We start from the raw sequence: 27,264 nt of genomic DNA, 5'->3' as shown, positions 1-27,264 counted from the left end.
TTCTGTTCTCTGTTTACCTCACCAACACCATTTGTTACCATTACTTTTAAGCCAACCTCACTGTTTTAGCCTGAACCTCGGTGAAACCCGTGGATGAAAGGACCCAGCCTTGCTTTGCTTCTGTTTGCAGGAGAGGATCCAGGACAGCCCTTCCCCGGCGCCATCCCTGGAGGACAGCCAGCGGCCCGGTAGCCACGCATCCTCGCATCCCAGCAGCAGCGTGTCCAGCTCCCCGTCCCAGCTGGATACCACCCCCGACAGGATCGGTCAGTGCCGCTGCCTCATGCCCCTCACGGCCCCTCGCTCCCCTCACAGCCCTTCCCAACCCCTCCCAGCCCCTTGCAGCCCCTCACAGCCTCTCTCAGCCCTTCACTCCCCTCACAGCCCCTCGCTCCCCTCACACCCCTCACAGCCCCTTGCTCCCCTCACAGCCCCTTGCTCCCCTCATTCCCCTCGCAGCTCCTTGCTCCTCTCACAGCCCCTCGCTCCCCTCGTTCCCCTCACAGCCTTTGTGTGCTGGGAACGCGCAGGGAAGCGCTCGCTTGATACAGAATGCGCGGGAAGTTCATCCCTTGGTTTTTTAATTAAAATTAAACACAGTCTCAATCTGCGTGAAGGAAATACAGGTTGGGTATTAGGAAGAAGTTTTTTACAGAAGGGTTGATAAAGTTCTGGAATGGTCTGTCTGGGGAGGTGGTGGAGTCACCAGCCCTGGATGTGTTTAAGAAAAGACTGGATGTGGCACTGGGTGCCATGGTTTAGTTGAGGTGTTGGGACCTGGACTCAATGATCTTAAAGGTTTCTTCCAACCTAGTAATTCTGTGAATTCTGTGAAGTTCATCACTCAGCAGAGCCCAGCCCCTCCTCTTGGGTTACTGCTGTGCCAATATCCCCTGCACAGAGGGATCACCCCTCTGCGATCCTCTGTGATCACCCTCACCCTTGCGCCCTTCCCTGGTCCAACCATCTCCCTCAGCATGCTTGGGTAGGGAAGTGCTGCTCAAGGCACCTGCAATTGAAGAAGAACAAGGTATCTTTTTCTCTGCTTGTGTCAAAGAAAGTTGCAGATTATATGATGACTTTTTGTTCCAAAAACCTCCTTATGCCCACACATTCCTTCATCACCCTGAGGCTGAGGCCTTTCTGGCTTTTTTGGTCCTTTGACAGCCTGTGCACTATCGATTAAAATGCTAATTCCGTCTAGAGGAAGTTTAGATCCTATTCTTGGTGCTTCCAAGAGGGATCTAGGGCAAGTCAATTAACATCTCCTCACGTCAGTGCGTGTCAACACTGCTGTCTCCTCATGGCCTGGAGCCCGTGCAGGCACTGCTGAGCCAGATTTAAACCACAGAAGCCGTGCGCTCCGGGTGAGTCACTGGAGAACTCCCTCCCATGCACAGCCTACCCCTGGGATTTTGCTGTTCTGACCCTGGTCCTTGCAGCAGCACCACAGCACTGCCCAGCACAGTGGATAGAACCTGGATGTTCTGCCTAAATCTGTGCACACACAGAGACTGTGAAGTAGATTTCCCTCATCTTTTTCTTGTGTAAAATAAGGCTGGAAATACACAGGACAAGAAACTTTTAAATTCCTGTAGCAGCAGTGAAAAGAGGCTGTTGATGTCTGTATGTAAAGATCTAGTGTTGTAAAGATATGGATAAATGTTTTTCATTAACAGAAATACAATGATTTTTACTTTTGCTATTATAAAAAGAAGCTCTCCCTAAAACATGGTGATGAAGTTTGTAACAAGTGTCCTCCCTGGAATAACTGTGAAGTCTGTAATTGGTAGATTGCAGAGAAGGAAATGTTTTAATCAAATAAAAGCAAAGAAAGAGGCATCCTGAACTCATAAACTGCAGGTGTTAAGTAAAGAATTCCCTTCAGCACTGAAATGTTAGGGGGTGTTTTGCTGTCACCAATCAATTTGGGCTATGATCTGGCAATCTGTTTTTATTAAGCTTACTGCTTTATAGATAATTACTAATACCTAAAGCCTTAAATATATTTTCCCCCAAAATTATTTTTGTGAAGTACTTTTCCCATTAATTAATTAATTTGAACATTTCATAAGAAATCACATTCATCTCAGTAGGAATTTGTGTTCTATCTTGGTATCCTTGTCTAATAAACTTGAGTAGATTAGCTTTTACTGCATATTTTACTTGGCTCTAAGAGTTAAAATACCAAAATATCAACCAAGAGGAAATATAATTTAATATTTTATTTTCTCTTAACACTTTTTTACTGATAGTGTTATATAACTGTGCCCTCTGATTTTTTTTTTTTTAGCCATGCTGACCAACAGCAGGGAAGGAGAACTCATTGACCAAGAAACTGGGACCAGCCTAAAAAAAATACAAAAGGAGAAAGGTAAAATCACAGACTGTTTTCCATCTCAGGCATTTAATTGCACTTATTATGTGTTTTATTCCTTTTTCTCATGTTCTGCATATGCAATGACGTTATATTACTAATTTAAGAGAACTAAGTGCTTAATTGCAATGAATAATGTATCCAGTGAACTCACATGGAAGTGTAAGCAATGAGAACTTTGCTTCTCTCTGTTTATATAGCATGAGGGTAATATTTTGCAGGTCTTTTGGCTCAATTATTTATGAAGTTCCAAGCAAATATTTGATCAGTCATGTGCTATTGTTTGTTTGCCTTCAGGGGATGTGTGTGCCGACTGCTCTGATGCTCTGGGTGAACAATATAATTTTATATTGTCTCACCAGTGAGGGGCAGCAAGGGAAGAGGTGATGTTTGGCCTGGGGCGTTTCTCCTGTAGGCAGGGAAGTGTTTCCTCTGCTGGGCTCTCCTTGCAGATGTTCTTGGGTGCTGGAGGAGGTGAATACCCAGGGATTTATTCTGGGAAAGTACCGCAGAGAGGTGTTATGGGGGATAGTGAGGTTTTAGACTGAAAAAGACGTGAAGAGAAAGAAAGAGAAGGAAGAGACAACATAAACTAAATGTACTTGTAAGTCTACTGAGAATATTCATATTTTTCATCATAAATGAAAGCACAAACTGATTTATATTTTGGTTGAGGTGATTTTCGTGTATTTTCAGAGGAAGCTAAAAGGCAGGCATAGACAATTTTATGGGCTACTCAGAAGAGAATTTGGAGCCCCTCCGCGCCCTGTGGTTCCAGAGTTATATAAAATTATTTGAGCAGTGTCAGGGTTTTGTACAATCAGCTCTATTCCTTAGAGATCTGTGACTGATCCAGTCATGGGTAGGAAGAGCCTGAAACTTCCTCCTTATATTTTGTATTTCTGTACTCAACTCTCCTTGAAGACAGAAGCTGTTTTCTATTCACTGGTTTTTCTGGACATTTAAGCACTTTCCTCATGAACCCCAAAAGAGCCCTTCTGTGCCATGCCAAGGTAATTTTCTGTCTGGATCATCCTGCTTAAATCCTTCCCTCTTGACTCCTGTTGACATTTACAGAAAGTTACCAGCCATACCTTCACTCCTAAGATTTAAAAATTACATTTCTGTAGTAATTGCATAGTGAGTATTTAATCTAAGCCTGAAAGTGTAGTTGATTATAATTCTGTTGAACTGTACATGGTTTCTTGCCACATGTTCAGTAATTTTTCAGTGAAACAATTCAGTATCCTGTGGGGTTCAAACATGCAAATCATGTACTTCTTGGTAGTAGCAGTTCTGTCACTCAGGATGGATGAATGAAGGTATAGTTTAAAAATCTGAAAAAATAATTCAAAAATCCCCAAAGCAAAAATAATTGAACCTCCACCACCTGTGAACCCAATTCCCAAGCTCCTGTGATCATTCCTTTTAACATGGATGAAATCACAAAGATCTGATGCTAACAGTTTGTGTGCCATAATTCTCCTTAAGATTAAAGTTGTGTAGGTTTATTCATTTCCTAGTCTACATTTTTGCATAATTTCTTTAATTGATTAAGTACTGGGAAATACGTCTTTATACATGTGTTAGTTCTGCATGCACTTAGGGGATGTTTTTGGAATTAATTTAGTGTGCAGAGATCCACCTGCATCAGAAAAAAATGCTTTGAAATCATGAGACATTTTAAAATATTATTTTAGAGGCAGATAAAGTTTCTCCTTTTCTGCTTGGTCTGCAGATGTCAAGTTTTTCTCAGAATATATGAAGATGAGAAATTTATTTTTTGTTGTCATGTACAGATGTGATTTTCCAAGTCACCCTGTGGCTCCAGAACCAGAACCTTTTGATGAGATTATAGTGGGACTAATACAGAAATTGTAAAGGCACCAACCTTTACATCCAGGATTCCAAGCTGATTTGCATTAATCAGCGGGACAGACCTATACTGCACTTTCTGTAGGAACTACTGGGGTTAGTCCTCAATGATTTGTCCCAGTCCTGTGTGGATTCTTTGTTCCTAATGCTGTTATTGTTTTCTCCTGTATAATTATTTTGGGCTCAGTTATGTTGAGTGGTTTAGAGTCAGGTGTGGACAGTGTGAGGAGTGGGATCTGTGCTGCCTTGCCCTGCAGAAAACGTCTATGTAATTTGTATACAGAGCAAACTTTGTTTTTCCAAACCTGCCATTGCTCTTACCAAGGCAAAATATATTCACCATGGAAAAGATTTTCAAAGTTATTAAGAAGGAATGTAGTTAAAATAAAAGTATCAACATTTATTAAGTATGACAAGTAAGCGGTTTATACAACCGTGGCAAACATATGTTTTCACATCTGTTTTGAGTAATATCATCATGATTTTAAAAATGATTTATAGCTCTGCAGGCCATAAAATGCCAGCTTTGCTGTAAGTTGGAAGTTTTCAAACAACAAAGAAATTATTGAAGGCATATATTGAACGTGTGGTTGTGTTATACGCCTTGACATAACTTCACAAAGCTGAGCTCTCTACAACAATTAAGACAGCAACAATTGAAAATTAAGGAACTCAAATTTATCAGGAGTACTGTTTATTGAAATCTTAGCATTAAAAAAATGATTAAAGTTATTGTAATGATTACAGACAAAATATCCCTCAGGATACACAGGTTTTGTTTTCCATATCCCATTTTAAGTGATCTCAGCAACAGACAAAACTGTGCCACTTTGTTCTCATCAAAGTAATTTCAGGGTAATTAGGGCTGAGGAGAACATGGCTTCACAACAGTGCTTCTTTAAAAGACAGTTAATATGAGGTTGTTGCAGTTCCTGTGTTGGTGGGGCAAAATGTCCAGAATTGGTGGTTGTCTCTTGCAGAGCATTTAGAGCCCAGTTACAGCCATACCTGTAAGCTTTTTGAAGGAGAAATGCCATTAAATCTCAATTACTCTGCTTCTTTTCATCATCCTTTTAGAGGAAATATGGTCAGATTTAACATTAGAGGGCAACAAAGTTAAACATCTTTGGAAGTCTGCATGGTTTGGGGTCTTTTTATATATATCTAAAATTGTTTTACTGCATGGATTACATACAGTACTATATTTTTGTCAAATGCCTTTTTCTGGCATGTTACACCAGCCTTTTGCCTGTGCATCCATTTCTGAGTGAAAACCATATCAAGAGTAATCTGCACTTTATTTTGAAATCACTAGTTCAAGGAAACAGTTACAACCCCCCCCCAAGAACACAGCCCACATTTTACCTGCACAATTACTCACAGAAACTACACTTTAAATTCAACTGCTTCAATACATATCCGGGAAAAAATCTCTGTTGTGTGGGGTAGGATTGTGTTTGACACAGCCCTGTATAGGCTTTACAGAAAGCTCCATATGAATTCTGGCATTAGGAAGGTGAAATGAGCCAGAAAAGAATTTGGCCGTGCCTTCCAGCCGGATTTAGATGCTGGTACAATTATTCTGTTTGACTGCATGACAAGAAATATTTCAAACTCCTCACACAGGCTGGAGCAATAAAAGACCCAGCTCTTGCCACAGTGAAATCAGTGGGGATGTACAGGATGTCTTCAGTGAGAACAGTTTGACCAAAGCTTGGTCTTTTGGAAGATTTTTCCCGCAACTCATGCTGCTGGTTGTTATCCAGACAGGGATAGCGTGTTCACTTGGGGTTTGGGGTGCAAACCAGAGGAAAATATTGTAGGAAAATTCCATTAATGACCATATTGTCAGACTTACCCACTGTTCATGCAGGCTATGAGTACAAATAAATAAGATTTTTGCTGAGAAGGGGGCTGCCCTGCATTCCCAGAGCTGCTCCCTCCTCCAGCCCATCCTGCATCTCCAGAGCCCAAATCCAGGCTCTGGGGCTGTGTCCCATGGCCCAGCACATGGTAGTGTCCAAACTCTGCATCTGGCAGCTCTCCCTTCCCAGTCCATTAAAGAACACCTTTTCCTTTATTGCTTCAAGGAAAGGGGAATTTTGCATCATTTCTGTCCGCTGAGTGAAATATTTTCAGATGGCCAGAGACCATGGTAATGAAAGAATAACCATATTTATTTATTGGATTTCATTAGCAGAAAAGAGGGTTTATGCTGTTTAAATTAATCACTGCCAAAGGACCGGGCTACTCAGGATATGAGGGGAGGAGAATGAGCAGGTGCAGAACACCTGAAACAGCAACAGGCTACTGGGGCTGTGCTCCAGAGAGGGGACTTTCCCAGCAATTAATCTGAAAGCATCCAGATGGAAAAGGGAAGGAAGGAGAAGGGGAACAAGGAGCACGAAGCTGAACCACACGGTGGCTGTGCAAAGTGTGCAGGAGGTGCCAGCACCTCACATGGTCTCTGTGCTGCTTGTTTGACCTGTCAGTACTGGCAACTTAAAGATATAATGAGAAAAAAAGCTGTTTTCTTCACAAATGTGCTCATGAATACATGAAGAACTCCCCAAATCAGGAATGAAACCATGTTCATTCTGGTGTCTGAGTGTGTGTATCACAGGCCTGAGGTTGTTTCATCAGCAGTGGGTGCAATAGTACATGAATTTAAGGGTTTCTTTGTCTCAAACCTTGAGTGACATGTGCAGCGCAAGTGTCCTCTGGATAAGTCAGAGATATTTTTATATTTTCTATCCTCAGAGAATACTGAAAGATAAGAAGCACAGTGCTCTATTCTGGGTGGAGGCATTTTCCACAAGTGTTTTTTTGTTTTTAAATTTAACCTACAAATGAACTGACAGCTGTTAAAAAGGTGGCCTAATAGTAGATGTGATTGTCTGTCAATCAGTCAATCCAAAAAAACCCAAACCCATAAAACCAAGGCAGACTCTATTAACACTTAGATTCACAAAATGTAAATAATTAATAAAGGTAAAGCTTTAATTTTTGAAGTGTCTGTACTCATGATGTTATGATTGTGTGCTTAACCATTGCTGAAAGATTTATAAATATAAAGGCAATTATGCAAGAGATCCTAGTGAAGTACTCCAAGGTCACACCTTTTACATTAAGTTTATATTAGAGCTTTATTTGCAGAATTATTTTTAGGAGTGCTCTTTTTCTGATGCGTAAAATACCTACTTCACAGTTAGCTTGCCAGATGGGCTAAGGCAGTTTCTTGCATTGATATATAATTTATTAATATGTTTAATTTATTAAATTTCAGTGACTTTAATGTACTGCCGTGTAAACACTGTATAAACATGGTGAAATAATGAAATGTTCTTTACTGAAAAAGCTTTGAAACAAATTTTTAGTAAGGTATTCATTCATGTCAGTCTGTGCAATAAAATGGGCAAATAAGAGGGAGATCAGGAAGCTACTCTTCAGTCAGTTGTCTCTTCAGGGACATTCCCACTTTTCCTCCAATACTGTAAATTGTTTTATGTAGGTTCATCTGAGCTGTATAAAATATGAAGAGTATAAAAAGAGGAGAAAAATTGTTGATTTTCACCCAGTGACCTAAGAAAGCTTTTGAATTAGGCCCAGGAATCTTTCCTTAGCACCGGTCTTAAACCTGACGCGCTGGATTCTCTGCTTGGTGTTAGCTGTGGCGCAAAGTCATTAACCTGAGACCTGCAGCTGGTGACATTCTTAATGTCTGTGAGTTATTTAATAAGTTTGCCTTCAATCCTCATTATGGGCAGTAGGATGTGGACAATCTGTGTCCTGAGAGGTTGCTGAATGTTTTTGTCATTCAGAAAATCCTTGGGATCTTGGGGAATGCACCAGCAGGGGCTCAGCCTCCTCTGCCTGGGCACCAAACCTGCTCAGGGGCACTCTGCTCCTGCATTTGTGTGCCCAAGTGTGCAGCTGTGCGCCCACAGAGGAAGAAGAGGATAAAAATGCAGATAAAAATTCAAATTAGTCATAAAAATTGTTAATTCGTGACTTTGGAAGTTTTGCGGTATTTGTGACGGAGGGAGACCTTCAAGAAATTCGCAGAAGCTGCGCTTCATAAAACACAGTTCTTTCCTGAGGGTTCCTTCCAGTGAGCCAGAGTTTGTCCTGCTGCCCACAGCTGGATGTTCCAGATCAGTGAAATGCAGAGCTCATGATTGTGACAGCAGTGTGTGCTCCTGCTGTCAGAAGAGCAAACCCAGCACTGGTGGATGGTATTTTGTGTAGCATTTTTTGTGTACTCAGGAACTTTTTTCCTAATTTGATCTTAAATACCTAAGATGGCTCTGTGGAGTGTGTCTCCTGTGTAACAGTCACATTAAGATGGCAATTAAGGGCTCTCTCTTCCCTTTTGTGGAGGACTTGCTGCCCAGAGGCTTCTGGGGACAGCAAGGCTGAAACAAAATTGCACATTAAGGTTCACCTCCAAAGTGGTTTAGAATGCTTAGTGCATTAGAATATTCCTGATAATAAAAAGTAATAAATCCTTAGTGAACTTCTAACCCTAACCATGCAAGGGATCTGTGCATAAGATAGTGAAGTAACCTCAGAGTGGAAGTAGAAAAAGATTATTCTTGATGTGTAGTCGTGAAACCAGAAAAAATATGTCCTTCATTATATCCCAGACATTGTGTTGAGTTCCTTTGATAAAGTTACATGAATTCTTATTAGCAGAGCTGATAATGGCCCATGTGCTCCTCTCAGAAGCCACTGGGGCTGCAGAAAATCAGATTTCATGTTTGATTGTTGGGGCAGAAGGCACCACTCCAACACTTGAACTGTGTATGGGATTTGTGTGTCACAGCCACAGTGGTTTCTGGGGATGGACAGTTCTCTCAGTCAGTTTTTCATATGATCAGCTGTCCTTTGGAAATTCACCATTGTGCCTGAAAGAGCAGGAGCCCACAATTGTAATCAGTCAACAAAACTTCAGCTGGATTAGCTCAGTTTGTTACAGCCTGGTGCTGATAATGCCAAGGTTCTAAGGGGGATTTTATCCTTGCATTGGATAAAATTTCACTGAAGAGCTGGACTTGAAAATCCTTGTGGGTCCCTTCTGAAGATTCCTAGCCATGAATATCATTCTTGTAGCAGGACTGATAAAAAGATGGAAGGGGAGACAGCTGTGAGCTCTGAAATTGGAGGCGAATGAGTACAAACTAGAAAGAGGGATTGCTCCAATACAGAATTCCCCAGCACACTTCTTTGGTCATGCTTGGCCTTTCCATGTTGGTGTCAAAATACCAACTGATTTATTTTCTTCTTTTATTTTGTAGTCAGTATGAAAGTAGTTTCCAAAGCAGATTTTTCTTCTAGTTGACAGAATGTGACAGGCTATAACAAGCAGTTTAATAAATAAAATTCTGCTTCCAGGTGTATTCCGAGATGTTATAATCTATAAAACATGGTGCAGTTTTGAATCTGTCTGTTTCACCCGTCACTGGGGCTGCTCTGTGATATTTTGATAGTTGGAGCTGGCTTGTGTGAATTTGCTGACATATCCTGTGGCTGTTTTGGGAGCAAGTTGTCAGCGAGGGGATCCAGAGCTGTACAAATTTCACTGACAGTTCAGTGGAGAGCCTCTTGTGCTGTGCTTGGAAGATGCCTTTTTATGTGGAATATGCTGGATGATGGAGAATCTCCAGGAGATGGCTGAGCTGGAGCAGAAATTGGGATGTGTGTGTATACACGTGCCTGCTCACAGAGGCCAGAAAATAACATGTTCAGAAATTGTTCAGAAAATACCATGTTATTTATCCATCTGTAATCTCTGGGGACTTTTTAGATGCTGTCGATTAGGAGACTGTATTTGTTATTGCTGTCTTGGTATTTTTTAGTTTGAAAATCTTAAAATTGACTGTAATGATGGCAGCCTCCAGGCAAAAGTGTGGAGAGATTCACATATTAAAGGAGGAGTCACCAGAGCTGCTGTTTGACTTGTGACATTATTGTCATTATTGTCATTATTGCTGAATGGCCTTCGGGACTCGAGGCAGGAGGGATTTAGGCAGAAAGGAGAGTTGGAATTGCTCTATAAAACCATAGATCTATATTTATACTTATGTATATTTCTATTTATATGCCATCTATATTTATATATACTAAATTCTAGTCTAACTCATATATTACAGGGAAAGCATAATATTTCTGTAAAATCACCAGCAGTAGTAATAACAATAATAAGGATTATATCATGGCATAATTTCTTTGTACAAAGCTTTTGATATTTAAAAAAAAGAAAAGAAATTCACCACTATTCAAAAACTCATTAATAAGTTCCTTAATGACAGTTCTGTTGTTTCAAGAATGGTCATTGTTAATTTCTCTCCATAGTCAGGTGTGGAAAACTCAGCAGAAAATGAGTCAAGTATTTGTAGATTAGGGTCTGATTCACAATAAGAATTCTCTTTAATACACAAGATAACTTTTCAGCAGCCTGTTTTAGGATGAGTGTTCTGTAAACATCACTTCCTATATGGCTCATATTAAATAATGTATGGAGCAGGCTGGAGCTTTAATTTTACACAGCTAGCAGCTCATATATCATCAGTCACATAAAATACTGAGGGTAAATGGTCCCAAGTATCTGCAAAGTATGATTATCTTTCTGGAAGAGCTGTTGCCAAATTGGCAGAATCGGTGTGGAGTTTTTTCACCAATGAGGGCCAACCTACACAGATTATGGGGGTTAGTAAATTGTAATGCCAGAATTGAAGTCTCAAATTTTGCAGTTTGTTCTTTTTGCTCGATTTTTTTCTTATAATTTCTGCTGTTTTGAGCAGCAGAGTGGCTGGGCTGGGGCTTTCCTGGCTGACTGCAGTGCAAGTGTGTTCTGATATTCCAGTGTGCAAGTTGTTGTGGAACTTGTTTCTCTTCTATGACTTACAAGAACATCTGTTCCCATTTCCTCTGTAGAAAATTTACAGTCTCAAGGACTGTCATTTGTTCCCTAATATTCCTCCTCATCTGAAAAGGAAAATCTCAGCTCTCTATACATGAAACTGCCTAGTTTTCTTTTTTTCTTGAAGTCTACACATAGAAATAAAGCTGCAGAGAAATTCCAGCTGGCAAAGGACCAGCAGCATCCTGCAGTACTCTCCTGAAGGAATTATTATGGGAAGTGTCTGTGGCGTAGCTTTAGAATGTTTGCATCACTAAAATGAGCCTGTTTATCTAAAAAAAGAGATTATAACAGAAGAAATCCAGAAGGCATAATAATACATATTAAACCTTGTTTTCCACGCTGTTGAATCGATTTATAGGAATCTGTGAGTGAGCAGGAAGGTAACAGCATCTGGTAGCAATAACAGTTTCCCTTCCTGAGTTACCAAATTAGCTATGGGAAGGTGATTAAAAATAAAATATAATGATTTCTGATAGAAATAGGTAAACGGCATGGGCTTTGAGATAAGAACTTGACAAATGTGTAAAATAAATGCAAAACTGGTTTTGAAAAGGGGGGGAGATTACAATTTTCTGTGTTGTGTGCCAAGGTTTGTGCATTTCAAATGTTGGCAGTTGGCTTCTTTTCAAAACTGATAAATAATGATGTTTGCTGTGGAAACAATTATCCTAAAAATAATTTAAAAGGATTGTATCCCCTTTTTGTTTGCCTATAAAGACCACATTCGATTTATATATAGACAGAAAAAGCTCCACTTGCATCTATAAAACAGTTCTTAAATCATTCTAAATTATTGATGTGCACAAAGAACTCTTTCTGCTTTTGTTTGAAGTTTTATTTCTGCGGCGTTGTGCTTTCTAATTGTACTTTCAACTGCTATGACATCTGTTATAGTTGTTTCAAAAACTTTCCATACTTTTCTTTTTTAATGATAGACAGGCTTTTCAAAGACAAACTGTCTTCATTTTGAGCAAGAAAAATAATTAGTTGAAAAAAGATCACTGATTTGGCCAGCGAACTCACCATTTTACTGGGGTTTTTTTTTCACAAGTTGCTGTTTTATATGATTCCAGCACCTATTCAACAGAAAGCTGGCCAAGAGGAATTCATCTCTGCAGTAACTCAGAAACCATAGAGCACCAGCATATGTCCCTTGCTTCCCCGAGGAAATGCAGGACTTTATTCTAACAAAAAGAGTACCAAGAAAGTACTTCACAAACCCATAGTCTCTATATGTCTAACAGATGGAAAAGTAAGCTACTATTCCAAGCTGCTGTGCCCAACAATATAGGAATAAAGCTCAGAAATTGGAGATGAGATTAATGCTTAAAAGTCTGCTTAGAAGCCCTGTTTATTATAACTGATGATAGGAATATGTGGTGCAGCAATAAACAGGTTTCTAAGGATCTGTGGCATAATGCAGTCTTACCTCTGGTGTAAAGTCTAAAAAGACTAGATCTAAATTTAAAGTATTCCAGATTAGGATTTTAAATCTAAATTTAAAGTATTCCAGATTAGGAAAGCACAATGTAAAGACATTTCCTTGTCTTTTTTCAGAAGAGGGGATTTTTACCCCTAAGGGAGAATTTTTTAAAAATTTAAACCCTGGACTCTGGTCCAGTTGTGGTACACCATAACTAACCTTTAAATTAGAAGTTGCCCAGAATTCATATGATAATTAATACAACGCTTGGGGATTTAATTGACCACAAGATTAAACTATTAAGGAAAAAAATTCCTCCTAATTGAGAATTGAACCCCTACCCTTTATTCATGGAGTGTCTGCTCTGCCACTTGAGTCGTGAATTGGGGGTTAATTGACTGTCTAGAATCTCCCAAGGAACAATTATTTCATGCAATGGTGTTAACACATCCTGGCATAAGGCATTTTTACGGGAGTCCTTTTTCCCCCTGGATTTAGAGAGATGTCCTGAGCACAGCAAGGAAAGCTGCTGGATGTGAGGAAGGGAAAAAAGATGGAAACAAAAAAGGGATTTGGGGTTTCCTTTCACACACGATCCCAGCACTTTTCATGTTTCTGCTTAGATTCAGCAACGTAATTTTGCTGCATTTTTAAGTGTTTGCTCTTTTTCAGTGTTCAGGGAGTATAAATTCTTTGATAATAGTTCAAATTTGTGGCAGAATTACACTTCCCAGGTCAAGTTGTTGCAAAGACTTAGAAATGAGCAGCCTGGTGTAGTGGAAGGTGTCCCTGCCCATAGCAGAGTGTTGGTCCTTCTCTAAGGACCCTTCCAATCCAAACTATTCTGTGAATCTCTGAAATAACCTGTAAGTAATTTAACATAAACTCCTATAAAAACCATTACCAAAAAATCTAGGTGTACTTAAATTTTTTCTATTTTTTACTAATTTGCTTGCATGGTGATTAATAAAATTCATTACTTCATAGTAGATTTTTCTGCTTCATTAGTGCAAATTTGCAGAACTTTTCTAATTACTATTCTCCTTTGAAGAATAAATAATAAGAGATAATATCAAAATTTTTAACTAAATGAAGACTTAGTTATGGATACAGTGAGGCATTTTTTATATTTAAGTATATTCTGGTTTTTAGATGGTTTTATAAATGTGCCTTTTGTCTTTACAGAAGAATCTGTCAGAATTTAGGAGAATCTATTTTTGGGTGGAATTATCAAAGATAAAAGGAAGTGCAGAAAAGTTTAGTTTTTTGAACTCTGATTTCAAAAATCAGTCTTAAATCCTATGAGCAGGAAGGCCCAAGTTAATTCACGCTTGAAGCTGTGTGAAATCTCTCTGTGCTGAGTGGAGGCTGGGAAGGGATGGCACCTCACAGGTCCTGTGTGAAACTGATGCTGTACAAAAATCTGTTTGGTTTTCATGGTTTTTTTTTCCATTTGATTATTCTTTTTAAGTAAGTACCACACCCCAAGGAAATCTTAATTGTAATGTCATGTAAGTATGTGAAGTGTAATCAATATTCTGTAATACCTCTCCCTGCAGTTGGTTCAGATCAGGGTTCTCAGCAGCAGTTTAAAGGTGTTTTATGAACAGGTACTTTTAGAATAGAGCACTTGAACCATGTTCACATCTGAGAGGGGCCTTTGCAGTGCTGCTGTGATTCACGATGGATCACATCCCAGCTCTGTGTTCTGTGGGCTGTGGAGAGAGATGTGCTCTGCACGTGCAGTGTGTCAGAGTCCCCAGGACAGGGGTCACCCCAGCACACCCAGCACCTGTGTCCTGGCCTGTGGGGTCACAGGGATGGGAGAGGGGAGGTGAACAGGGCTGGCTTCTGGCAGAGTGCTCGCTGCAGGGTGGGGTGTGGCATTCACAGCTTCACTTGTGTTTGACACCAAAGATAAAATATAAAACATAAAACCTGTGTGCTTGTTTGCCTCGTGCCTGCACCCCCATTCTGCTGCCCAGCCCCAGGGTAAAGCAGGGCACTCACAGGCACAGCAGCACTGTCACAGCATCCAGGTGACCCCTTACACGCACACACGAGCTGCTGTTTCACACCTGGCTTCACATTTCTATTTACACTTCCTAACCTGCTCTGTCTGCAGGAGGTTGGAAAGACGCTCCTGTGCTTATTCACTACTACAGAAATATCAGCAACATAATCCCCCAGACTTTCTGCTTTTTAATAGTTGTGTTTTAGAAAGCTGGAAGTGTGGAGGGCAGGCAGGGCTCAGACTCTTCAGCTGAAGAAACAGCGTTTGAACTAAAAAATCATTATTTCTTGCTTGTAAACATTAGAGGTAAGCAAGTAAAGTAGATACAACAAACATGAAAGAAAGAGGATTTTACGGTGTTACGCAGATTTCAGTTGGGTTTCAGTCACTCATTTCCAACTGCTCACTAAAATCCTGCAGTACAGAAAGAGGAAACATGATCTGGTATTTCTAACAAAAAAACTCAGCAGAGTGTTTCTTGCAGTGTGAGGAAATAGTTGTCCCAGGTCCCATAATAACAGTCTAGGCTCCCAAAAGCTGCCAGCATCTGAGGAGAATGGTGCCCTGGTGAGAAATAGAGTAAGAAAGAACAGCATTTACCATTGCTGGTGACTTGGAAGAAAAAACCTGGACATGTTCACAGTATGAACTAAGTGACAAAGCAATATTTTACACTCTGAGTGTGATTCCTTTACTGTTATCACCTAGTTCTAACTTCTCCCCTTTAAATATAATTCTGCTCTACAGTTTCCTCCACCTGCTGTTTTCCAAACCTCACACATGTCCTCAGTCCACATACACCATCATCCTTCAGCTACACTCCCCAGCCACATTTTCCACTGCCAATTCAAGCTCTCTCCAGCACCCAGCCTGCCTCCCTTCTTTCTTTTTATTTTCCCTTTATGTTTTGTGTTTTTTTTTTCTTTTCTGTAGGAAACAAATCCATATATTGACAAAGAAACCTTCAGGGTCAGAAACCTTTTTGGTTTTGATGTTTTGGGGTTTTTTTCTACTCTATTTATTCTTTTTAAGTAAGTACCACACCAAAAAAAATGTAACACTTTTAATGACTTTTCAGTGTGTTAGGTAAGTGTAATTGACCCTGTGTAACATTGCTGTCTGCAGTTGGTTTAGATTTTAAAAAAATCCATAGTCTATCACATAGAAGACCTGCCTGGGGTGAGTGGAAGCCCTCAGCAGTGTAAGATCCAAAGCCATACCCTGCAGGTATTCAGCACTGCTCGGGGAGTATTGTAAATTGTGATGATGGTCACACAATATTCCCTGTGGAATCTTGCCTTTAGCTGGGCATGGTCTGGCAAGTTCTGCAGTTAACAAGCAAATAAAGCCCCCACAGCCCCTGCCTGTGCTGCCATACAGAGGCCTGTCCTGGGATTCCTGTGGGGCTGGGGGAAGCAGCTGTGCTCACATTCTGCCCTTGGAGCAGCTTTTGCCTTCACCTTCCCTTCACTGCTCCTGGAGGAAGCAGCTGATAGGGATCGACACGATTTCCTGGGCACAGCACATTCAGATTTTTATTATGATATTACCAGGACATATGTTTGTGGAAAGAAGATATATATGCATATATCTCTCTGTTTAGCCTCGGAATAGAAACTCTGTAGAAATGGTATATTACCTGCATGAAACTGAAAATATGGGTGCCATAGGGTGCAGGAATTGGGCCCAGCTTTGCTTACAAATCAGCTTGATGATGAGGCTGCAAAAGTTATATTTTCACTGCTTTCACATACTGAATTTATTAGCTTCTGGAAATTGATTTTGGATGCCTTTCATTTGCCATTGGGCTGGAGTCAAAGGCAAAACGATGATATACCACATTTTGCTCACTCATCTTTTTATTGCCCAAGTATTGTTATTGAGGGAAAGACATTTGATGTGTTCCTCAGAGGAGACAGAAAGCACATTTCATTTTCTTTTAATTGATGAAAGTGTAACCGAACACAAGTCCTGCAGTCCTCACCTTCAATATCCAGGAGGAGTTATAAGGGATAGAGGGAATGGCCCTGGGATTCAGCTTGGATCAGGGCTGAGAGCAGAAGCCAGCAGGGCTGTCAAACTTTGTCCTGTTTTATTTGCTTGGAAGGAACGGTGCAAAGTTAATATCGATGCAGTGCTGTGAAAGTGCTCAAGTAGTTATCTCTGGGAAGGTAATGTGAACTCAGCAGTATCATTGCTTTGATCTTTGGTTAAAGTCTTACAAAACTAGATTGCTGTTTGATTGACAACCTTGTCAGAGAGTGAATGAAGACTGACACTCTAATATTGAAAACGCAGCGTTTACAAAACTTAAAGCCTGAGTTTTCTCATGACACTGCTGCTTTTGTGGAAGACTGAATTTCACATTTATTTTTAAATAAGTGTATACCTTGCTGTGTGCAGCTAAAACTTATGATTTTAGACTGCTGGCTCACAAATTCTTCTCACCCTAATAATTGGTGCAGATATGTTTATAGCAAGAGCACTGTCACCGTGCATTTCAGGAGCTGCTGTTTGAAGGCTTGAACGTGGGGGTATTTATCACATCTCAATACCAAATCATGATCAATCCAGCACAGGCTGATGGATGCAGGAGTGGCAGGCTGAGCTCGGGTTGGGTAGTGGATCTGACAGTGTCTGGGTGGGTCTGATAACACAGGTTAAAGGTTTTCTGACTTGCAGTTCTCTCTTGAAGGGTTGTCTTGAGCTGTTGTTTCTTCAATTACCCCTTGTAATACCCTCAAATGAGACTGTTAAAGGGAGACTTAATTTGTGGAGTAGACTTCTTTCATGCCAGAAAGTCATGGGCTACTTTTCCACACATTCCTCAATTTCTTCTTATAATCAGACAAAATAATACATTTTGCTCGTTCAGAAAATAAAGGGCTTTAAACAACTCTCACTCCTATTTTTATCTGACATGACATTAAATGCCACGATTTAAATAAAGTGTAAGAATGAACCAGATTGTGCCTATTCCCACATCAAAATACCTTCAGCAAGAAAATGTCTCCCCAAAATAATAATCCTGCATCATCCAGAGGTGTTAGTGAAGAGACTCTTGGTATGATGTATTTTAAAAATAGGCATCCAAAAGATTTTCACAGAAGGGGCTGCTGAGCTGTGCTGTGGGGCATGGGAACTACTTAAATTGGCTTTCCTGTCAAAGCCAGTGTTTGCTGAGACTACATCATCAGTTTTTCCTGACCTTCTGGTTCTCAATTTACTTCAGGATTGCTAAATTCTGTGTGCAGTTCTTTCCTTACCTCTCAGCTCATGTATGTCCTGGATGGATGTGTGTGGATGCAGCATTTAGCATCCCTAGAAATCTGCACAAACACTTGCAGATTGAGACATATGCAGTACAATGTAATATCTTTACTAAAGCATCCTTCATGAAAAAATATTGATTAAAAGCCCAGATTAAAGCCACTTTCATCAGCTTTGCTGAAGAAACCCTAAATTTGACTGTATTTTCAAAGTGGACGTGTGTAAGTCATGAGGATAATTAACCATTTCATTATTTGAGGTCTGCAAGTGAGTGATTTCAGAATGAAAAACATAGCTGTGTTGATTATGCAGAATAGATTACTTTCAAACCCCACATTTAAATCAGTACATTTTTTAATTGTGTAGAAAATTCATGTCCACAAAAAAAATCCCGTAATGATCACCTAAATTTTGCTGTAAAGAATTTTTAAATATATATCTGAAATTCCTTTGGAAATGTCCACAATCTGCTTCCATATTGCAACACATATGGTAAGAAAATCTTGCTTACAAGCCAGTGACTGTTTTTAAACAGTTTTCAGAATTGCACTGAATAACAGCTCATGCACAAAAACTGGTGTGTTTTGTATTTATAACAAGCAGCTTAACATTTTCTAAACTATGACAAATTTCTCCCTGGATATTTTTTAATGTAATAATAGGATTAGTTTAGCTGTCCCTAGGGTTTTTTATGTACATAGGCACTGGTGGTGTGTTAGGCATATTTCTGAGTCATTCTGGTTCTGTCTTCCTGCTTTCTTCAGAGCTGAGAGGCCTCTGTGGCCATAAAGGTTGTTGCTGTTGATGGCTTTGATGTGTGTGTGTATGACACGTAATGTTGATATTTAGGAACCGATTCCCTTGCTATGATTTTGATAAAGCAGTTTCTGGAACTTGTTGTATTTCAGTTAAAGATTTACGGCTCTCCTTTCGCCTCAGACCTCATTTTTAAAGGTCAGAAAAGAAAAGAAACCCCAAACCATAAACATATTAAGTGAAATATCCATGGTACCTCCAGTTAATGGTATTTCCTTAAAGCAGATAAGTTACTGAGCCCCCTTTTAAAAAAAGAGTGTTAATTTACTGTTTCCTTTCATCTGTTAAAATAATTACTTTTCTTCTTCGCCTTCAATACTTTGTTCTGGTCGTTAACATTTCTGTAAAATTAAGTTTGAAAGGTGCTTTTAATGTTCACATAGACTGCAGAGCACATTTGAGTGTTAAAATCAACCTACTTAAGGCAGAACTAATGTTTAACACTCGCAGCTATTTGAAGTAGTTCACTGCCCAGTTTAATGGTGCCGCCAAGGGCAATGGTCACATTACTCGCTGCTGGATTTGGGGGGGGTTCTTGTGCTGGCAGTAAAGACAATCCATGAGACTCCTGGAAACATTGGCTTAGATCTTAAAGGCATCATTTTCCTACTCCCAAAGCTATAAAGTGTAATTTCGTGGGTAGCAGTGGACAAGAAGCACCAACCCCTGCTCTTGGCCACGTGCTCTGTTTAGGAGTCACAGTTTCTGTGTCTTAATAACCTTTCCTGCAAACTCTGGTTAAAAAAGATGAGCTCAAGCTGTGCAAAACCCATGCTGATGGTGGGAGAAGAGATCTTACACCATGGGAACTGGGGTTTATGGGATCAGGTCAGCTTTAGGGCACCTGCAGCAGCAGGTGAGGAGCAACCCTGGGCAGCCCAGCCCAGCCTGGTGGGCAGGAGGTGGGAGGGACACGTGGGGACCCCTTGGCTGCACCGGGAACCAGCTCTGTTTTGGTCACAACCCAACCAGCACCTGCTGCTCTCTTGGTTTTTGTGGAGTTCCCTGATTCCTTTGCAGAAGTGGATGTGTCTGCCATGCACTATAAAAATGCTGCTCCAGCCTTGCACTGAGAACCCTCCCAGTGGCCAAACTCACTTCAGACCATTCCCCTCCCAGCACTGCCTCAGTTGGAGGGGTTGAGAATGCAGGTCAGGTGAGACGATTTATGGGAATCTTCAGGCCAATCCTACAGAAGAAATTGTAACTATTGCTTTGTGGAGATGGGGCCCGTGCTGGAATCCTCAGCACATCAGTGGGAATTGCCTGGTGCTGGCCTGCCCTGAGTAACCCACAGCCCAGCACATACATCACATTATTCCTCTGTGAGGTCACGGATTTATAACCAAACTGTTTTTTCTCCTTTGATAAGCAGGAGCAGGCAGAGAATTTAAAGATTAAACAATACATCTTCTCAACCAGAAAAAAAAAATTATATATATTTACTAAACAGTGAGTGAAATTTTCCCCTTGGCTGGTCTAGTGCAATTTTGCAAGCTCCAACAATGCTGAATGGATGTTATTGAGAAGTGAATTTGGCTCATTCTTTTTTATGCTTTTAATAAATACCCAAGGGAAAGGCAGTTGTTCAAGGAAAATGAAATACAAATAAACATAAAATTTATTCTTAGTAGGCATTCTGAGGAACTTGGGGCTTGAGTTTTATGCCATGTTTTTTTTCCTGTTACTTGCAAACAAAACTAAAATATTCATATAAGCTGTCAGTTCTCTAAGGCAAATTCATCCTTTTAAAAAATAAAACAAAATATAGATTCGGTGTCTAGAACAGAAACAATGTGAAACATAAAAATGATATTTCTGTTCCAGAGTACATCATTGTAATGGACTGTATTATTTTGGAATGTGGATATAAATGTTGGGTGTTTTTGCACAGCATCCTGTAACAATTCTTGAGACACAGTCATGCACAAGACATCATTTGTAATTATAGCAGTTTGCCATTTTCAGCTGCTCTCTGCTTATTTCTCATTTGATTGATAATTCATGTACTTCAAGCTAATGAAGATTGTTCATGCTGCCACCTAATAGACATTGCCAGTTTTTCCAACCTAAATTTCAGGACAACAGTAGTAGTTTTATTGGAAGGAAAAAGGAAATAAAATCTTACTTGCTTTCCAATGCCTTTTTCACTTAGATTCGTTAGGTACCACAGAGAAGTACAGTCAGTGGAGAACGTTTATTACAATAAAGAAGAATAATTTAGATTTTGGATTTCATTTCAGACTAATCATTGCCCAAACTTTCGCAAAGTCCTTAAAAAAATCTGTTGTTCTCCAGGGGTAGTGTCCTTTTTTGGATGCATGAGTATTTTTATTACTAATTATTTATCTTTCAGTATTACTGTTATGACTTTTTCAGAGTTCAAAAAGAATTTAGTTGGACTGTCTAATAATTGTTGGTTTACACAAATCACAGAAAGAGACTTTTTATGGCTCTAGACTGCACATCCAGCTCGAATACCTATGTCAGATGCAGTGCAGGTTGATTTGAAGTCAGTGTTTATGCTAGAGGGTGCAAATCCAGACTCTGCATGGTGAAAGCCAGAGCAGATTTCACTGTTTGAGACTGAGCTGCAAAGGTTCCCCAGCACCTGGATTGACTCTGCAAAAATGTGGATTTTATTTTCCTGGAAGCTGTGTGGGAAAACACCTTCTCAGGTAAGGTTTGTGTTCATTGATATTTTGATCCACTGCTTGTTTTTATCAGCCTTGGAAATTTGCACAAACCACCCAGAAATAGCTTCATCCCCAGCCCCTTCCCCTGCGCCTGCTCACCCCTGTGAAAACCCCAGGGCTCGAGTGGCAGCATGTACAGCATCACTACCTTTCAGAATTGTACAAAACTAGCTGATTAAATCTGATTTTAAATACTGCTTTCAGCCCAGAACCCTGCCTTTTTAATAATCAATTAAAACATTGCTTCATTGTGTTTATTCAGTGTGTATAAAGCACTGCTTGACATGGATTAGACCTTACATAGCAGTACACAGCTGTAGCCCATCCAGCATTTTCCAAATGAGTTTGCACAAGGAATAAAAGATTGCCATCTGAGCAACACTGGAGGGAGACAAGAGCAGACAAAAGGCAGTTAAATGCTACAAAAAGAAAAAAGACCCTGTTGAGATAGAAATTTCTGAGCAAATGCCTCCATTTCACAGGGAGATACTGTAGCAGGCAATGTACATTGATTTTAGCACGTGAAGTACATTGCTTTGGGGATTCATTAAGCTTCATTTTGTGCACTATCATGAATGGGGATGTCAGCCACTCTCTCAAGTAATGCAGGGTTTCAAAGCGAGGAGGTAGAATAAGCCAAAGTGAAAATATAATGTGCCCTGCAAAGAGAGTGAGGCAGTTGGGAAAGGAAAATGCTTGGCTTGCTAAAAGCCGTACGTCACAGGAGCAGTAATCAAAACCTAAACATTTGTAAAGGGTTTATGCTTATAGAGTTAATAATGTGGCTTAGAGCAGTACGTGCATGCTCCTGGCTGGCCTGCTGGGAGTCCCCTGGAAGGAGAGATGCACTGATGGAGTGCAGAGCCTCATTCCTGTCCTTTGGAAGAAAAATGTGGACAATTGTTTGATACTTTTAACTTGCCTCCTTCTTTTAACTTGTTCAAGCTATTTTTGATTTCGGTCACAGCTGGTTTTTCACTGTCTGTATTTGAAGTGAGAGGGTGCTTAAGAAGGTGTTGTGTTCCTCCCTTCCACTTTTCCTTGGGAGCCAGTGGCAGAGCTCTGCTCTCTATGGCCCCTCACCATCTCCTCAGGCATCAGCTGCCAAATCCAGAAGCCACAGAAAGTGGCAGGTCCACAGAGCTGGGTTTTTCAGTCACCAGCCAAATCCAAGGTTGGTTTGAAATCTGTGAAATGCACCAGAGGTCTGTGTTCCTGTGTAATTTGTTTTATTTTGTATCTTGTTTTAGTTGAGAAGCATGTAACTCCAAGGATTTATCCAAAAGTCTGTTTAGTTGGTTTAATTTAGTAATTATGGCAGCACTGACATTTTTTGACTTAGCCTACTACATAAATTACAGTGATTTGGAAGCAAAACGTTAATGAAGTTTTCCTGGTGATGGGATTGCAATGCCAAACACCAAAAGAATGGGATTGTACCTACACATGGCTGTGAGGGGAAAAATGCTCATTGCTCAATTCTCCAGCTTTTGTGCCTTGCCTTCAGCAGTGTGACATTGGTTTTAATGCAATTAACCCCAACACCAGGGCTCTGCTGGCACACTGTGCCACGTGCACTCTGTAATAGAACATGGCTTTATGGATTTTCCTGTTCCACATTGGTGGCACAGGGTGCTTGGGCAAAGAGGAGTAGAGGGAAACTGCTGAGAGCTGCTGGGAGTTGTAATCCTGCACCATATGGTGACCAGTTAGAGGGAAGCAGACCCTGGAATTGCTGAAATAGTTCACACTTTTTTTTACAAGTGATGTTTTGTCTCTGTCATGTGCTGGGGGTCACTGTGAAGGAGGTGGTCACTGCAGAGGTGAGCACAGCAGTACAGCATCCACCTCCCCAGCAACTTGGGCTCCTCTGGGGCAGGAGCACAGCAGATTACTGTCAGATAGCTGCTGCCTTCTGCAGAAAGTTCTCCTCTTCCTTTCCTCTCCCCAGTATTTGACCCTTTAAAAGCACTCAGGCCAAGTGACAGCTGCAGACTTCCCAGTTATTAGGCTGCAGAGTAGTGGATGTGCAGTGTTTGGTGCTTAGCTTCCATTTATACCCTGATCACAGCTGCCATTTGGGTCAGGAAGAGGTTTTCCTGTTGATAGATTGGCTGTGTGCTAGGAAAACTTGTCTTTCCCCAGAGCATCGTGTAATGATTTGGTGGTGAGGAGTTGCCATGGCCAGGCAGCTCCGCACGGATTGTGCTGGAATATCCGTGAGGCTGTCACTCTGTCACTGCCCTGTCACATCCCCACATCGGGGCTGGGTTTCTGCCTCAGGGGCTCTCCTTGCCCTCCTGGCTCAGCACAGAGATCAGGCAAATTCTGGCTGTTTCCTAGCCCCACGGAGGGTTGGTTGTGTCAGGGTGCAGCTCTGCGACCTGGAGTCCTGCAGGAGATACTGGCAGTGTCTCACTGGGGGCACTGGGAGTGGAGATGGGCTCACAGCAGGGATCAGGATGTGCTCTGGGCTTCGTGGGATGGATCAGGAGCTGGGGCAAGGTTAAAGGTTTCTGGGGAAAAGTCAGAATTAAAGCAGGTGAACTAAAAAGGGATGGATTTCTCATGCTTAATCAGGGTTTATAAAATCAATGTGTAACTGAACTGAATTCAAACACTGGGATATATAAGCAGAGTCCTTTATTGACATCTGAGGAATTCATAATTCATCCAGAAGCAAACCTTTCAGGTGGTCATCTCTCTGGGTACATTTTCCCGTTAATCATATTTCTCCTAACGATCAGTTTTGAAAGTTGTCTTATTTCTGCAGTGCAAAAAAATCCTGCTGGCGAACATTCCCCAGTTGCACTCATAATTATTTGTGATTAAAAGTGCCCTGGCCTGACAGCACCAGGGAAATTAATAGGAGAAGCTTTCTACAAGTTTTAGAAGACGAGCAAAGACATGCTCACTCCCTCTTAAAATTATTTAAGCAGGTGCTGTGGGAAGCCATTGCTTTTATAATGCTCTTCAGATGTTTACAGCAAAACATTTTTTCCCAGTGATTGAATTTTTCAAAGTACTAAAATACCACGGAGAAATATGTTTCCCACCAGTTTTATGGCTCCCTGGATGCATTCTATACAAACCTTGTATCTGCCTGGACACAAACACTCTATTGCAAAAAGATATCTTGCCATTTTAACAAGCTGCACTGCTTTGAAAGGATACACTGCATCACCAGTGGGAATGTCAGTACCTTAAGAGTAATACTGCTTTAAGGGTACTATTTTATTAAAGCAGACCTCAGTAATTTGTTCCTGACTGTTATACACCCTTATTTTATTAAAGGTATTTTACATCTGTGGAGGAGATTACTACCACTCCTATTTTCTCCACTGCTTGGCTTTAATGGATGATGTGGAATATAATATTTATTAAGCCTAAGCAAGGGAGGACATAATAGCAGAATTGTCCTTTATAACCTATTTTACACAGCTGTAAAATAAACCTTAATAAAGCAAGAATAATTATCCAGGAACATCCAGGAAATGGAGTATTCCTCCTGTTTCAAATATTTGAAAGGTTTAACTGCTGGCTATACGTGTACTTTAAGAAATTGAACTCAACAGTAATAATATTAGCTTGATACTATTTTAAAATATATTAAGAGGTTAAGTACCTTGTGTGTCACAAGTGCTATGTTAGCATAAATCAATACATAACTGTAATTTCTCTGTGGTGTTGACTGTATATGATCTCCAGGATTATCCTGTTTCCTGCATAGCTTTGTTTTCCTGTTTCTTGGTGTGATTTCTCTTCTTGGTGACAGTCACTGGAATCTGTCCCAAAGGGGAAGATTTTGTATTAAGGACCTAATGCAGCTTTGCAAACTGATTCCTGATCAGATATTCCAGAAGAACTGCTAAAGCAATTCCTCTCTTCCCTCTGCCTTCTTGATTTCTTCCTCCTGTTGTCCTATTTATACTTTTTTTCATTGTGGAAATGATTTGGACTACAGTTATTACATTAATTATCCAAACTGACATTTTTGCAGTGTGTGAAAGGACAGGGTGGTATGTAAAATAGATGCACTAAGAACACCTACAGTATGACAACAAGTAGCAGGGTAATTGCTGAAAATGAAGTCTTTTCTGCTATCCCTTCTCTTCAACATCTGTTGTTCCATATGGAGTCATAAATATTTGCAACAAAATAGTTGAAGAAATAATCTCAACATTAATAGGGAAAAGCTGAATCCGCGAAGAAAATTGAAGAATCTTTTTTTTTTTTTCTTCTTGGCAAATTCCTCCTACCCATCCTCATCTGACACTTTAAAATCTCAGTAGAGGAATAGTCAGACTACAGTGATGCTTAAAAATCACCATGAAAAAAACCCTTTGTGAATGTTAATAGGAGAGTTAGCTGAGAAAAATGTTATAACCTCCTGATAATGACCATGAGGAGGATTTTGTTTATTTTGTTTCATTCCCCCCCTTTCTTCCATGCCACGGTAATTTTGCTACTAAACTTTTATTGAATAGTTCACAATATTTCACAGAAATAATCCTCCTCATTGTGGTGAGGAGTGACAAGGTACCATTATTGCCTGAACAAAATAGTTACTTTAAATTGCCGTATGGAAAATGCACATCAATCGTTTTTAAGCTTCTCTCTAGATTAAGAAGCATTTTAAAGCACAGAGCAACTTTAAATATTTTGGAACCCAGATTACCAAAACCTGCCTGAGGAGCAGCTTGTAGGAGAAAGCAAAGATATTAATAACACAGACAAACAACAAATTGTAAATACTTGAGTATAAAAAAACACTTTAAAAGCTCTTTATATATATATTAGGAGCTTTTGTGGGAGTACTTAGGCTTCTCCTTAATGAACAGAATTTAACAAGGTGACATCAGTTGTATTTGTTTTTCTTAATCTGTACATACTGAACTTTAGACTGAGGTTATGTGCAATGAAACTTTAGTTCTGATGTTGAGCCAGTGAATACCTGCACTTTTTACTTTCATTTTTCACTATTATTGCAAACCAAGTATCTTATCTAACTCAGGTCTTTGTTTTTAAGGCTTGAATTAATAAAATATTTTCAGGTGTTTTTACTGCCAATGCCACGTGAACATCAGAGTATATTGTAAATATGTTAAAGTTATAAATAGATATAATTTTCTGGGTTATTAATGAGAGTACACTGATGAAAATGTCAAAGCTGTATAATTATGCGCCTCTTGATAAAGAGTGCACAGATAAAGGCAATTTATAAACTGTAATTTCAGTCTTTTCTAGTGAAATTTTCATTTCTCTGCTTTTTGCCGCCTCCTTGTATTCAAGCCTCAAGTGGCAGCTCTGTGATGTCCTTTGGGAGGACACACCCTTGTCATTCCTGAGATCAGGAATGGTGTCCAGGGGATCAGGGCAGTGCTGTCCCCTGTGCTGGCACTGCTGGGGCACCTCCAGTGCTGGGGACAGCTCAGGGACCCTCATGAGCAGAGGGACATTGAGGGACTGGAGTGAGTCCAGGGCAGGGAATGGAGCTGGGAAGGGAATGAAGCCCCAGGAGGGGCTGAGGGAGCTGGGAAGGGGCTCAGCCTGGAGCAAAGGAGGCTCAGGGGGCACCTTGTGGCTCTGCACAGCTCCTGACAGGAGGGGACAGCCGGGGGGGATGGGGCTCTGCTCCCAGGAACAGGGACAGGAGGAGAGGGAACGGCCTCAGGCTGGGCCAGGGTACAGTGAGGTTGGATACTGGAAAAAATTCCTTCATGGAAAGTGTCCAGCCCTGGCACAGCTGCCCAGGGCAGTGCGATTTAAAAGCCATGTGGATGTGGCACTTGGGGACATGGGCAGTGGTGGCCTTGGCAGTGCTGGGGTAACAACTGGACTCCATCATGACCTTACAGCTCTTTCTCA

At 40.5% G+C, this 27,264-nt stretch overlaps 1 protein-coding gene across 6 annotated transcripts in view; it reads left to right on the top strand.

Annotated features, from left to right (window-relative positions):
• The window catches only part of DACH2 (dachshund family transcription factor 2), a 240,786-nt gene that overhangs the window by 195,021 nt on the left and 18,501 nt on the right, over window positions 1-27,264 (top strand). For all 6 annotated transcript variants that reach the window (XM_031058810.1, XM_031058806.1, XM_031058811.1 and 3 more), the window contains exons 6-7: window positions 131-266; window positions 2,294-2,374. In XM_031058810.1, the coding sequence (XP_030914670.1) occupies window positions 131-266; window positions 2,294-2,374 (217 nt within the window). The remainder of the gene's footprint in view (window positions 1-130; window positions 267-2,293; window positions 2,375-27,264) is intronic.

Source organism: Geospiza fortis, unplaced genomic scaffold, assembly GCF_000277835.1.
Source record: "Geospiza fortis unplaced genomic scaffold, GeoFor_1.0 scaffold29, whole genome shotgun sequence".
Lineage (NCBI taxonomy): Eukaryota > Metazoa > Chordata > Aves > Passeriformes > Thraupidae > Geospiza > Geospiza fortis.
This window is presented reverse-complemented; position numbering and strand designations above follow the sequence as displayed.